At 34.5% G+C, this 14320-nt stretch overlaps 2 protein-coding genes across 3 annotated transcripts; one reads left to right on the forward strand and one right to left on the reverse strand.

Annotated features, from left to right (window-relative positions):
• The first annotated feature begins 337 nt into the window (after positions 1 to 337).
• LOC132294115 (protein TIC 21, chloroplastic) lies at positions 338 to 5275 on the forward strand. The gene is made up of 4 exons (XM_059791845.1): positions 338 to 718; positions 1234 to 1491; positions 3714 to 3917; positions 4854 to 5275. Exons 1-4 carry the CDS (start codon positions 407 to 409, stop codon positions 4965 to 4967), a joined length of 888 nt encoding a protein of 295 aa, XP_059647828.1. The 5' UTR covers positions 338 to 406; the 3' UTR covers positions 4968 to 5275.
• Positions 5276 to 6400: 1125 nt separating this feature from the next.
• Positions 6401 to 12510, reverse strand: LOC132294116 (reticulon-like protein B11). 2 transcript variants are annotated; one of them, XR_009477978.1, is made up of 7 exons: positions 12229 to 12483; positions 11729 to 11909; positions 10998 to 11139; positions 10813 to 10882; positions 10545 to 10719; positions 6555 to 6750; positions 6401 to 6463 (listed from the first exon to the last, which is right to left on the reverse strand). XR_009477978.1 is itself a non-coding variant. In XM_059791846.1 (7 exons), the coding sequence occupies exons 2-6, from the start codon at positions 12278 to 12280 to the stop codon at positions 10550 to 10552; spliced, it is 615 nt and encodes a 204-aa protein (XP_059647829.1). In that variant the 5' UTR covers positions 12281 to 12358; positions 12492 to 12510; the 3' UTR covers positions 6401 to 6750; positions 10545 to 10549. The 2 variants fall into 2 exon arrangements, 1 of the variants encoding a protein (XP_059647829.1); XM_059791846.1 differs by adding an exon at positions 12492 to 12510 and having other exon boundaries at positions 6401 to 6750; positions 12229 to 12358.
• Between the last annotated feature and the right edge of the window lie 1810 nt (positions 12511 to 14320).

Below are 14320 nucleotides of genomic sequence, written 5' to 3' on the forward strand. Positions count from 1 at the left end.
AATTATTCCATTCAATTCCTCCGTACCAAGGTAGGCCTTAAAGTAACAACTTGCGTAAAGTCTTACTAAGAAAATAAAATTAGAAAAATAAATAAAAACTTAAGGAAAAAAAAGAAAAAAGAAAAAAAGAGAGGAAGAAATGAAAAGGAAGTCGTCTTCATCCCGGACCTCCCCTATAAAAGGTTGATGTCTCAAGTTGTAACGCGTGGGGTGTTTGTCATGAAACCCAACTCGCGTGGGCTTTTTGCCGAATCGGCCCAAATATAAAAGAAATCAAACAAACCATTCAGAAAAAAACCCAAATGACAAAATAGCAGTTTCATATTTCTTTAATTTAATATACCTTGATAGATAACAAGTCAGTATCAGTAGCAAAAACATCGAGCAGCAGCCCAAAACCTCAGTTATGCAAACTTTACTCTCGCCGGTGCCTCGCTCCGCCGGCGCATCTCCGTGGCTGCCGCTTCCGGCGAAACCCTCACGGCCGTACATCCACCGCCCCCCTCCACAGACTCTCCTCTTGAACCACACTCCCAATCTCCCTTCTTCTCTCTCCTCATTTTCTCTCTCTTCTCGAACAGGTCATCAATTTCTCTCCCCTTCAACGTCGCCTCATACTGTTGCCCCCAGTAACCGAACACCACCTCTAGCCGCTGCACCGACTTCGACAGCTTATGCTTCCCCGAATGACGACTCCGAAAAGGCCAAACTCGCTCAGGTTTTCTCTCTTTCGCTCTCTCTCTCTCTCTCTCTCACACACACACACTACGCCTCTAATTCTCCAATATTTCATAAATCGAACGAATTAACTATTACCTATTGTGGATTTTGAAGAACATTTGAGTTGTTTCAGCTTTTAGGTACAAATTTGATGTAATATTTGAATTTTTGATCGATTTGGAAATTGTGAGAACTTTTGCTAAATGGTACTCCTACTAGAATGGATTGTATAGATAATGTGCATTTGAAATGAGGATGTTTATTTAAACCGTTGTGAATGAGCTAATTCATAGACAAACGTAGAATTTGACTAACAATACTATATTCTCCATTAATTAGGGCTTGTTGTTCTGTTGTATAGATGGATCTAGAATGAAATGCTTTTGAGTTATGTAATGTCTATTAAAAAAACACGGAGGTAGATTTCTTTTCAGTATTTTCTAATGTAATTAAAATGCAATGTGTAAATAGTGTGGGTTTGAAGTTGAAAATTGTTTTTGAATGGTGATATAGGTTGCAAAGAGATTAGAGAATACTTCAAGGTATTTCAAGAGGTTGGGAAGTCTAGGATTTTGGGGACAGCTGGTGTGTACTATCGTGGCTGCTGTGATCCTTTCGTTTTCTATTGTTATTACTGGGAAGATCACATCTCCTGTGACATTTTATGCTACTACTGGTGCAATTGCAGCCGCGTTCATTTCAGTGTTTTGGTCATTTGGGTATATTCGTTTGTCTGACAGGCTTCGAAGAACTGCCAGTGATCCTTCAAAGGTAAATTCATCATTTTCTTCTTATCTATATATTTTGTGGAGACTTAAGATTCCCTTAAAGGAGTTTTAGATAAAATTTGCATATTCTATGTTTCCAATATTTAAGTTCAATTTCAATATAAATGTAGAATAATAAGACTTTATAATTGAGTTAAAGTTCCTTTTAAATTATTTGAATTTTCTTTTTTATAGTATTACTTTCAATGAGTCTCACTCGACATGAATCATTGACAAATTCTTTGTATACCAAATCGCAATTCATTATTCATGCGATTCTCTTTTAATTTACACATTCGTTATAATATCTTATGGTATGGGATCTGGTCTAGCATTTTGTATTTCAAACATATTGTTTAAATGATGAGTCATAGGATTTAACAGCTATGATGTATAGTGCAGAAATACCATGAGCGATGCTCACACCTGGAAGCACGTATGAGAAAGAACAAAAAAGCACTCCTGTAGGAGGTTTAAGGTTTTAGGGTATTATGCATAGTGCTTTTAGAAAAAAGTTTCTCATAACTCTGAACAGTAACTCTGAAAAGCGTCCATCTTGGAAACTTGGCTCGTGGTCTTGTCACTTGTGTGTTTCCTTGTGAGTTGTTTGGAGAATCTCTAGTGTTTACTGTTTAGGGGACTTATATCATTTGTGGAAGGATTCCTCATTATCTCCTTGTACTTTTGCTTGATAATTTTGTATAGTTAGTAATTCAAATGCATACCTTGTATGGAAATCAGTAAATTTTTGTGGAATTAAGAGTGATTTTCAGTCCCTGTATTTTCTATAGTAAATTTGATGTTAAAATGAATATATATCTTTACTTAAGAGCACAAATTTTTATGAAGCCAAATCACAAATCTACGATCTTATATTTGATAGCAATTCTTGTAAGTTCCAAAATTGTAGTCTCGAACCAAACCTTAAGAATCAGATTGTCACCTAGAATAGGGCATTCTTGTGATGAAGAGTGGCATGAAGAATTCGACTGTCTATGCCATCTTTGCAGACTAAATACTTTGTTGTGGTGCATTGCTTGGAGAATACCCTACCACTAACTTGAAACAATTTGACAAACCTTTTGCGACGCTTGTTTTTTTGCATTTTTGATTTTGTAAGTGCAACCTCACAATATGGAGGTTGGTTGGCATTGTGATAGACATCAATATAGTAAAATCTCTCAGATATTTGAAATTTAGGTGGCCTTTGTTTTAAAAAGCGAAAACAGGTTTGCACTAATAAAAAATAAGACTAAAGCAAATAAATACTTAAGAGGATGTAGTTACATTCCACACACACCACACCCCCCACAACACCCCCCCCCCCCCCCCCCCCCCCCCCCCCGGGGGGTGCGCGGCGGGTAAAGAAAAGTTATTTGACAATTGTAGGACCAACTGTGCTTTGGGGATTGAATGTTGAATGTTGCACTTTCAAGAGATAACATATCCTTAATTATTGAAATGGGTGTATGGTAATACTAGAAAACTTAAGAAATGAACATATTCATAAAAAGTTAGAAATGGCACCAGTAGCCGTCAAAGTGTGGGAAAAATGGTTAAAATGGTTTCAGCACATGCTTCAATGAAGACCAGATGATTTCATCAATCAGGAATCTACATTAAGGTGCAGGTATGTTGAGGGAAATACTAAAATTAGTGTGGGTTGAGATATTAAAGGAAAACGTGGTAGCATTTGGCTCATGTAAACTATGGTTTAGATAGTGGCAAACTATATCGATGTAGTTCATCCGAGATAACTGAGGTGACGCTTTGCTGAGTTTAAGTCGTGTTTGCTTCGAGGTTTCATTCCTTTCTATGGTCCTTTTCGATTTTCAGATATTAATTTGTGGACATCGTAAGTCCTTGTAAGTGTTTCTTTTTCTTTTTTTTTTAGACACACACAAACACACTCATGTATATATGCAGCAGATTGTTAACCACGGCTGTCCAGTGACTGGCAGATTTGGAGACATGAGAATATTTCGTATTTTCCTGGTCAATCAAATGGGATATTCTTTAAATACAGCTAAAATATTTCACGATTTGAAGATCTAAATATATTCTTAAAGCTTGAACTTGGAAAGTTACTAAAAATTTGCTTTGATTTACAATCAACACTTTTTCTTTTCATCCCCATGTAGTGAAAATGAGTTATGTCCTTAATTGTTTCATTGTATAAGACACCTTGATGTTCAATCTTACTATGTTGGTTGCTTGTATTTTCAGGCTCCTCCTCGTGCTGAAGTGGTGAAAAGCTTGAAAAACGGCATAGTAGTGAACCTTTTGGGAATGGGTGCTGCTATTCTCGGCATGCAAGCCACGGTAGGCTTGTTGGTGGCAAAGGCTCTTACTTCTTCAGCCAATCCTTATTACCAGGGAGTATCACCTGGGTACAGCCCTGTTCTTGCATTGGATGTATTCTTAGTGCAGGTATTTATCTAAACTTAATTCAAACTTTCCATCTAAATGTCTGCATATTATGGATTTAAGAAGTAGAAATCATTGAGTTGATTCGGATTAGAGTGTTTCTACTCTCATTTAACCAAAAGAAGAAAAGGATTATTTCCTGAACTATTACTTGGTTTAAGTTCAAGGTTCCAAATTACGGGGAGATTTACCTCTGATCTCCTGACTTTCCTATCTAAATATATATATATATAGTTTCTAGCATCAGGTCAGCTCTTGAAAGCAGCTGATTTTCTGCACTGCGTGGTGTCAATTAAAAGCACGTTTTTTTTTTCTTTTCCCGAAATTCAAGCAAACACACACACACACACACTATATGTGTGTGTGTGTGTGTGTTTTTGCTCCCATCGGGGCTCAAACACTCAACCTCTATAGGGGGGAGGAGAGCTTTATACCATATAGGCTAGAGCCTATTGGTAAAAGCATGATTGCTGCATTTCAGGTTCGTCACAAAAAAGAGCAGGAATAGAGGGAAATACAAAAGAGAATGTACAGATCAACCAATTTTTTTCATGTCTTCATGTCTGAAACCCAGAAGTCCATGCGGAGAGGGGAAAAAAAAATCCAAGTTTGCTTGGCATTTCAGTCTAGCATACTAGTCTCAGTATTTAGAGAGACCATCTGTAATGTGCCCCAAGTGTTGTGTATTTTAAAAGCAATGCAGGAAACAACTTCTAATCAGCAGATAGTTCTCAGGCCCTAAAATGGTCAATCAAAATCACACCATATGAATGTAACCATTTCCTTGGCTTAGAAAAGTTAGACTCGCTTCTTGGAGGTTAGCCTAATTCTGTTTTAGCAAGAATTTAAAGACTAGGTAAGTGGGGAAAACTGGTCTTAACATGGCCTAATTTTTTTTTTTTATTGCTTTATGTTCTCATCCATCCACTCCTTTTACAGGCATCGGCAAACACCATCCTTTCTCATTTCCTGGGGCTTGTTTTCTCACTGGAGCTCTTACGGTCAGTGACATTACCACCTTCAGAAAGCATTCCAGTTCCAAGGGTTGCGTGAGCTCCTCCACCTTACTGGGTGGTTGAAATTGTGTAGTCTGAGAACTGCAGATGAAAACCATGTTACAATCATAGTTGTGAATGAAACAGGTGCACACATTTCTACATCATAGTGTTGTAAACTTCAAGCTTCGAATTGCTATTCCAAGATTCTACAACCCAAATTGTTAGTGTAATTTGATATGTTTTTAGTAGCGTGTTTGAGAGTTCAATTGAACTAAAGCTTCCCAACAGAAACAGGTATGGTCTTGACCAGATTATGCTTTCCATTTCCCGGGAATATGGGTAATAAAAATTCTTGTTTTTTGATTTTCAGTTCTAAACAGAAAACTGAACCACAGGAAGTTTTTTTTTTTAAAAAGTGTAAAACACTTCACTGGCTAAACAATGCAAAACACAAATAACCAATGGATAATGATAAGATGACATTTGTGGGATTCAAATGAATTAATTTATTGGTTACATGTGTTTGGAATTGTTTAATCAATTTGTTTAGTGGGCAGGAATAATGATATTGCTCTATGTTTTTTGTTGCCCAGACAGCTTTAGACGTGAAGCCTCTCTCTCTATATCTGTGGTTTGCAGGTAGGCGATTGTGAATATTTGAAAAGAATAATTCCCACTCTCGAAAGGGGCTGGAACCTCGGTCTCACTAAAAATTTAAATAAAAACAAGAATCCTCTTCTTAATTCTCCGTAATAATTATAGGCCTCAAATCTTGTAATAGGCTTTTTAAGTTTTCATTCTGTTGTAAAATCTATTTCAAATTAAAATGTACTATTTGCCAAGTTGGAATAATAAATTCTGAAATGACCAATCCTTTACCAATTCAAAAGATTTCTTTAGTTGAATTGGAAGGGCAAATTCACTTTGTGTAGCTTGAAAGAGAAGCGAGTTGAAGCCCTACCAACTAGTTGTACGGGTAATTCATTCACAAGTATTTTTCACACGGAAAGAGTGCTTTAAGAAAATGATAACTAATAGAATTAAATCTTCTATCATTATTTTATTTTGTACAAAATGATTGCTTAAAAATTCAAACTGCAATCCTACCACCTTCATTCTCATCCTCCTATTATTAGTGGTTTTTTTTTTTATATTATTTATTTTTTTTTTTGTTGTGCAATCCTACCTCATTCTCATACCTTTGGCATTGATATCTAGTGACGATTACAAGAAACCTTCACTATAAATTGGAGTTTACATCACCACTCTAAGATGAATACTTTCATTTTCCTAGATCGACAGATGCATATAGAAGCTGCCAAATCCCGATAGGTGTGGCTTATCTTGCCCTAGTTTAACATGTCCATACTCGGAACGAAAAATGCACAATGTACTATATACATAAATGGTAAAGAACTATAAATAAATAGGTTTTACTCTTGAAGAACAAGAAAAAACAATAAACAAAAGTTCAGAAGTACCATCGCCTTAGTTTAACAAGGTGTTGTATATTTATGGTTAAATTTCCAGCAAACAAATCCATAATTCCATCTGCAGAAAAATTATGAAGTGCATCAAACAAACAAATGAAACTTTTTCGCTAACTAACTCTTTTGAGTTACAAGACTAAAAGCAAGCTCACCAGGGAAGAAACTTTTCCAATGGATAATAAACCAATTTATCCATCAGGTATGAGTAGCAAAGACGAGAAAAAATACAACGGAATATGCAATACTCTTCAAAAATGTATAAGCAAACAGTGGCCAGTCCAGCTCCTCCTGATGATTTCCCATGATGACTTGGTTGCTATCGATTATGAGTGTCCAGCAAAAAGAAACCTGAAAATACCAACATATATAGGAAACTATCATTGATGCCGTGATCTTAATTATGCGGGGCTACATGTAGCCATGGATGAGATATATCACGCGCTTCAGAAATTACCAAGAAATATAAAAGCAAAACCAATATGAATGATTTTTACTGAATAAAAAAACAAAGTACTTGTTTGTACCAAACTACGAAGTAGAACGGGGCGGGGCGGGGGTTGGGAAGAGAGATAATGATACAACAAAATAGAAATATCATTCTGATAAAACATGCTACATAGATACAACATGTTTTTCAGTTATTCGTCACTCATGATATCATTGGTTCTGAGTAAAATTCAGAATTAGCAATAGTCGTGGCTTGTAATAAGTGATCAAGAATTCAATACATGTATTACTACATTGATCTATTGTAAAAAGGGCTAGTCTAGGCAGCCATTGCGGGGTCTGGGAAGGGTTAGATATATGCAGCCTTACCTCCACATGGACAGGAAAATTACTCAAGGGAAAGAGACATATGTTATCCTTATATGCTATTGACCTATTATACTACTTAAAAAGTAATGTAGCATCAAACAATAAATGTTATCCCTTATGTCCTGGAGGTATTGTACATTTTACTCAAGAAAAAGAAACATACTTTCAGTTCAACACTTGGGATCATCCTCCATATTTCTTCCTATACTTAACTCAGGCACTTAATAACAAATCGCCTAAGACATGAGATCTAATCAAAGACAAACACCAGAGACAACTCTGTCATAGCAAAACATAAATCCACCAAGCCAAGAATCCTCCTACAACTTGAAATCCAGTTCTAGCAAATTATGTCTAATATTCCTTTCCAATTCTCTTCTACTTTTCAAGAATAATATATAGTAGTATCTTAGCATAATTTGGTTTTCTTCTTTTTCTTTCCTTATATATAATTTGCTACATAGAAATATGATATTACTATCTTGTTCCATCATGCTCCTTTCAGTTGTATATCAGGAAATAATCTGCATTGGACTAAGATTATTTGCAATAACCATGAATTAAATGATTAATGTTCCACTGCTGGATCAACCCTCCAGCAATCAACTGGTTGACTCACAACTAGATGACTATATATCATTAGATTTAATAAAAAAAAATTATGCATCTATGAAGCATATTCCGGTATAAACTCGTCATCCTATTTTAAACCACAAACATCTCATAAGAAAATCTTTTAATAATCTAGCCTGGATTTTCAACTTTTAATATTCTTTAAATATGCAAGCAACTAATGAAACTGTAGATTGATGATTCTCCCATCATTCCAAGATACTATGCAGTATCCACAGAAGGCAAATGCTTATTGAAAATTGAAGTTAATAGAATAAAGATGGAGATAAAAAGAAGCAGCAATTAAGGCAAAGAATATGCAATAACATCAAATTTCCCAAAATAAAAAAATGTGCTCCTCCTACGCTGAGACTTGTGTGTGAAATTAAAATAGAAAGTGAACACATATGAGCCCGCACTAGAAGTAACCACAACTCCATGGAAAGCAAATAAAAATTGGTTCGAACATGACAAATTGACAATAATTCAGTATTAGGTAACTGCAAGCTTGCTCATTGTTGATGAGGTGAATAACTTACTGGTTCACTACAACTTCCACATGAAATGCAAATTCCTCTTAAAAGACAACAAAAGTTCAATATTTATTTATTGTTATTATTTTTGTTAATGTTAAACACGTAAAGGCCAGCCACGAGGCAAATAAAGTAGAAGGATCTCTATGGGTTTAGCATGTAAAAAACCTCTTACAATATCTATAATCCGTACTTACGTTTGACAAAATGACTTGACACCATGCAGGAAAAACAAACAAAAATAAAGACCCTAAATTTGACCTTCTTGCCATTTTTTGCAACTTTTTGAATATCGAATATCGATAATGTTTAAATATGACACTACCATTCATCTTATTCATATTATTTAAAAAGAAATAATAATTACCATTCAAAAATCTAAACAAGAGAACTAGAACATTGTAAAAACCAAATTGAAGGTGCACATCCACTTTAGCCTGTTTTGTTTTATCAAATATATTAGTGCATGCAGAAATGTAAAGAATAACAAAAAGTGCAATGTAACTCATTTAATTTCATTTAGGCTCCTTTTGATTTAAATGGAAATAGCAAGAAAGGAAATGGAAATTTTTTCAACATTTTAAGAGTTTGGACATAGCCGACCCCAAGTAGTTGGGAAAAAGGCTTGGTTGTTGTTTTTGTATTATAAGAGTTTGGATAGTAGGAAAAGAAAATTTTTAGGGAAAGCAAATTTCCATAATCACCTAACTTTCCATAAATTTTTCCAACAAAAAAACGAAGGAAATTTTTTATTTCTTTAGAAACTTTCTTTTCTTGTAAGTTCCAAGCATTCATTCCAATATACGAAAATGGTAATTTCTCACAACTTAAAAAAATTTCATGCTAATCAAATGCAAGTTGAAAATTTTATTTTCCTTTCAGTCACTCCTTTCTTTTATAGTCACTCTTCATTATTAGTTTCCATCTACTAAACAGAACCTTATGAGTACTTGCCTTGCACTCAAATTGGATGCTTAAGTTTGTGTTTGTGTCCTACTTATAAATAAAAAAAAGGTTTGTCTTTGTGTCCTAATATCCCATAAGACATCCAAAATGATAGACAACAAAGCTAAGAAAGAAACACCAAAAACAAGTAAAAAAGAATTTCAATTTCAAGTTTTGTCTGAGCCCGAGCCCGGGTTAAAGTTTCAGGTTGTATCTGTTTAAGTGACTGCATCTGTTCTTGTCTCCAATTGATAACTCCCCTTAGGCTTTCACACCCCATCCTCCGCCCACCCCGCGTCTCGATCCCCCTGAAAAAGGCCCACCTGTTGCCAAGTGACAACTCTAGTTTACCTAAATTATCAAACTCATCCACAGAACATTGCTTCAGTTTTCAGAATCATCGAGGTTAAATATGATACGGCCAGGACACACAAATCTCATAATGAAAGATATGCACCAAACATGAAATGTGCATGACTTGATACTCACTGCCTATTAAATATAATAAACTTCAATGTAAACAAAGAGCACTTTTGAGCACTTCCTCTTATCAGCACCCTATAATCAGTTGTCAGTAAGGGCACTGTCACTTGAATCAGCAAGTAGTTTTAAACAAGTGTGAGTCCACATTGTGCAAGAAATCTAAGCATCAATACTATTCCATGTAATATTCAAACGTCAACCCATAAATTCTTTAGAATTTTAAAACAGATTCTTTGACAAAAAAACGACCATGACCATCACTATTTCCTCCTTTCTCCAACTTGATTGCGTGACGGAGTATATGAATGGATAAACAGAAGGTGACCCATAATGTACAAATCCAATCAGATGCATCATTGTAATATATAATAGGAAAAGCTCAACATGCAACCCACACTATTCACCCCTATTTAAGTTTAAAGCCTCCTCTACTGAAATGCGCCATGTGTATCATCACAAACAGAACATCATAAGGACCTTCTATACTTAGAATGATGTACTACGCTGATTTCTAAATATTCTTTGACAATTACAATCCAATTACATTAAAAACATCTATTAGAGGCACAATGTTACACATAGCACCTAACTGTAATTGCTACTGATACTGATTGCACTTAACTGTAATTTGTTTAACGACACAATGACAAAAAAAAGTAAGCATTTGAAAATAATTGGTTCAAGCACAGTGGTCTGTACAAACATGATTTATTATCTTTTGTGTGTGTGTGTGAGAGAGAGAGAGAGTCATACTTGGACTACTGAGCTTTCTTTTCCTTGTTACGGACCATTGGAATCTTTTGTAAGATATTGTTATCGATTTTCCTGTACTGTGTGTGAATGGTTTTATGAGCTACCATCAACTTTTCATCAACTTGATCCTGGTATTTGTGATACAACACAGGAACTGACATACTAAGAAGAACCCCTGAAGAAAAATTGTAGCGATAACCAAATTAATGCATAGAATTATAAAAAGAAATTTGCCCACTGAGTTAGTGAAGGCTTAAAAAAAACTCACCAATGTAGAGCAGTGTAAGGAAGTTGAAGAAACTACCAATGTAAGATATAAACCACAACCCAAAAACAACCTGAAATCCAAATGTAAATAACACAGACTCATTCCATCATTTCTATGTAAAAGACGAGTATACACTAGTCTGACCTTATTTAAGAAAAAGAAGAAATTATAGCACTTAATCACACCTTCAAAAAAAGTTTCAAATTTCCACCAACTGAAATGTCACGTGCAACCGACAATGCTTGATTGGTCCACACCTGGAGAATGTCAGCAGCCTTCAAAATGGATTCCTCAGAAATTTCCAGATCAGGAATGGGAGGCAGAGGTCTGAAATATCACATTATTGAACATTTGATATAAAAACTTCTAACCCCACATAAGAAAAGAAGTCAATTGTTTCAAAGCGTTAGGAAATCCCAAGTATACACTTATTGAGAGAAAATTGGAGAGGTATTGAAAATACAATTGATCACTACATTTTAGTGTGTAAAGAAAAACAAACAGAAAACATTTTTGTCATCATCATCATCATCCTTACCTTAATTCCGTATGACCAAGGTTGACCGCATAAATTATCTTTTTCTAGTTTCTATTGCAAACCACCTCAACCCTAATATTTAATTTTTAAAAATCATTTCTAATAACTTCATCCACGATAATTTTGGTCAACCTCTCTTCTCTTACCTTCTACATACACTAATCTACCTCTTATTACTGGTGCATCTATGGGTATTCTTTGTATGTGTCCATACCAGTTTCTCACCAATGGACGTCACCCCAGATTTTTCTCTGGCTCTCATTAACCCTATCTCTCCTAGTCACTACATAAACTAAAAGTAAAGGCAATAATACAAACATATGGTTGTTACGAAGGATTAAAGAGGTAAAACACAAGTACACACAAATGTATACCTACCTATTGAGAAGTGAAGCTGATTTAGCCCAGAAGAAGAGGATTGCAACAAGAAGCAATATGACATTTGCGGTGAACGATAGGATGTTGTAGCCGGCTTTCTCAAATAGGAACCACAGGGAGGTGGCAGAGACTAGCAGAACAACCGCTCCACACCGTCTCTTCCACAACAACACATCGGCAACTGCACCAGAATATATATACACATACATATACACACATAATTTTTAAAAAATAAAAATAACATAATCTCCCAATTCATTTTGAAAACCTCTCCAATCAATCCAAAAACAGAGAATTTTTCCAGACAAAATGAATAAACACAATAACTCTGGAAATTAAAAAATTCGATGGCAAAGAAGAATTTTGCTACCATCCGTATCGTAGGAACAGATCTATAACAAACGTGTATGTGTTATACATATGCAATAAAGTTTTGTATGCATATATATATATATATATATATATATATATATACATTTGTATGTATAGAGAGAGAGTACCTGCACCACCGCCAAGAGATTTATGGACGTAAATCCGACGATCTTCTCCCATGCCGGTTAGGGTTTCTGGATTCTGGTTAGGGAGAGAGAGAGAGAGAGAGTTTGAAGGGGGCTAAGATGGTAATTTGCGCTACAACGGATTTGAAAAGGCAGAAGTCATTAACATAAAAAAACACATAAAAATGGAGAAAATTTTCTTTTCAACACTAGTGGTTTTGGCACAGAACACAATCAAAATCTGAACGAATTGTAACTCGGCTTACCAGGGACGAAAAAGGAAAACTGGCTCACTGGGCTGATAAGAAGCCCAATGTTTTAGACCATCCAACAAAATTTCCCAAACGCCATTCCTATTACCGGTTTTTTATTTTTATTATTATTTTTTTTATGTATGTAATTTTATTTTTAATATTGGAGGAAGTTCCACTCCCTTTAGAACTTGTTTAGGGTTTTTGTCCTACATAGGAAGAATATTGTGCTTATGAAAGTACCACCACCAACGTTTAAATTTAAATAAATTTTATTTACTTTATTTACCATTTTTTTTTTTTGAGGTTTATTAATTTTTTTCTTTTTAAGGTTTATCAATATTTCATATCGACCCCTTACCTTTTGTAATTTTACTTATCTCTTTATCTGACCGTCCGACTTGGTAATAGTTACGTATTATTTTATCATTTTGCCCATGAATTATATATATTTTCATTTTTGTATTAGAAGAGCAAAATTGACATTCTTTCAATTTTCTCTAAGTGACATCAACCGAATTCATCAAATACCTAGTGATAGAGAATCTATTATACAAATCTGAACTTTAGGAGAGTAAGTGAATTTATGAAACGTAGATGATATTTATGTGGGGTACTTACAAATGACAGTGGGTGGAATTTATCAATTTAAATTTTTGAGTCAAATGACAAGTACCGAGCCAATTATAAGAAGTATGAGAGTATGTTCAGTCCTTGATCGGATGTTATGACTACTGTCCATTCCAATAATATATGAGTCTCATTATGGTAGTGCCCGAATTTTGTTATTTAATTAAACGGTTAAAATATGTTTAATAAGAAAACAACATAATTATTGTAGATGAAAACATGAAGAAAGTATGATGAATTTGTCCACGTTGAGCCCCATCATGATGTGGAAAATTCGTCCTCTAAAAACAGATTCAATCGTTTTTACTTTTGATTGTGTGGATCAACCACCACCACCAACAGCCTATATAATATATACAATGGTTGAAGTAGCTTCACCAGCCCTGAGTATTATTCTTCTTTTGACATCATTTTATAGTTAAATTTCTCAACTTAATGCATCACACATCTCAGAATGTATAAGAACAATAAATAGTGTAAGAGCGCATTTAGTAGTAAGAATAATTTTTGTTTCCGGTTAAAAATAAGAAGCACAATTCTAAAGTAATGATAGAGAATATGATAGTTGGATAAATTTGACTAATTTTATATAAATATAAATTAATTAATTTTATGTGGGTATGACTGCTGTTGTCAGCCAAATCATCGTTTTTGTTTATGACTGTTCAGAAAACATTTTTTGTGGTATACAAATGTTACATGAAGTTTTACAATAAAAACCTAGAAAGCACATTTTATGTTTGGCAAATGCAAGGAAATACACACTAGTTCATTTATCAATTCATTGCCCCCTCTCTCTCTCTCTCTCTCTCTCAACTTTAAAAAAAGTTTATTTTTATATGTATAATTTTTTAAAATTGTAAAATTACTTTATCTCGATTTTATTTGTTACATTGAACCCCCTGTCTGGCTCAGTTCATGTTATAATTCATCAAGTGAAAGAGTAGATCGATAGAATTGATTGATATGTATAACCAATTTTGGTTGAAAAAATTGATCTCGTGACACTAATGAATTCTCAGCAGATTTTGATGGTTCAAAAGCTAGCTTGTTCACGATGCAAGAAACCACACACACACACACACACACACACACATATATATATATATATATATATATATATAAGTTTCAGCAATAATTTGGACACATCATTGTCATAATTAAGAACAAAAAGTTACTACATATACGTGTTTAATTAAGTTTCACGTAACATT

The sequence above is a fragment of the Cornus florida genome, unplaced genomic scaffold (genome assembly GCF_030987335.1).
Source record: "Cornus florida cultivar Cherokee Brave unplaced genomic scaffold, ASM3098733v1 CherokeeBrave_3.0.0_Hap2_Chr02, whole genome shotgun sequence".
NCBI lineage: Eukaryota > Viridiplantae > Streptophyta > Magnoliopsida > Cornales > Cornaceae > Cornus > Cornus florida.

What these genes read in the sequence shown, in the direction of transcription:
- LOC132294115 (XM_059791845.1), top strand. Translation starts at nt 407, where the DNA reads ATGCAAACTTTACTCTCGCCGGTGCCTCGCTCCGCCGGCGCATCTCCG. An exon ending in AAAAGGCCAAACTCGCTCAG is followed by an intron (nt 719 to 1,233) that starts GTTTTCTCTCTT and finishes ATGGTGATATAG; the next exon opens with GTTGCAAAGAGATTAGAGAA. An exon ending in TGGATGTATTCTTAGTGCAG is followed by an intron (nt 3,918 to 4,853) that starts GTATTTATCTAA and finishes CTCCTTTTACAG; the next exon opens with GCATCGGCAAACACCATCCT.
- LOC132294116 (XM_059791846.1), bottom strand. Translation starts at nt 12,280, where the DNA reads ATGGGAGAAGATCGTCGGATTTACGTCCATAAATCTCTTGGCGGTGGT. An exon ending in ATCTCTTGGCGGTGGTGCAG is followed by an intron (nt 11,910 to 12,228) that starts GTACTCTCTCTC and finishes ATTCTGGTGCAG; the next exon opens with TTGCCGATGTGTTGTTGTGG. An exon ending in ATTTGAAACTTTTTTTGAAG is followed by an intron (nt 10,883 to 10,997) that starts GTGTGATTAAGT and finishes TTTGGATTTCAG; the next exon opens with GTTGTTTTTGGGTTGTGGTT.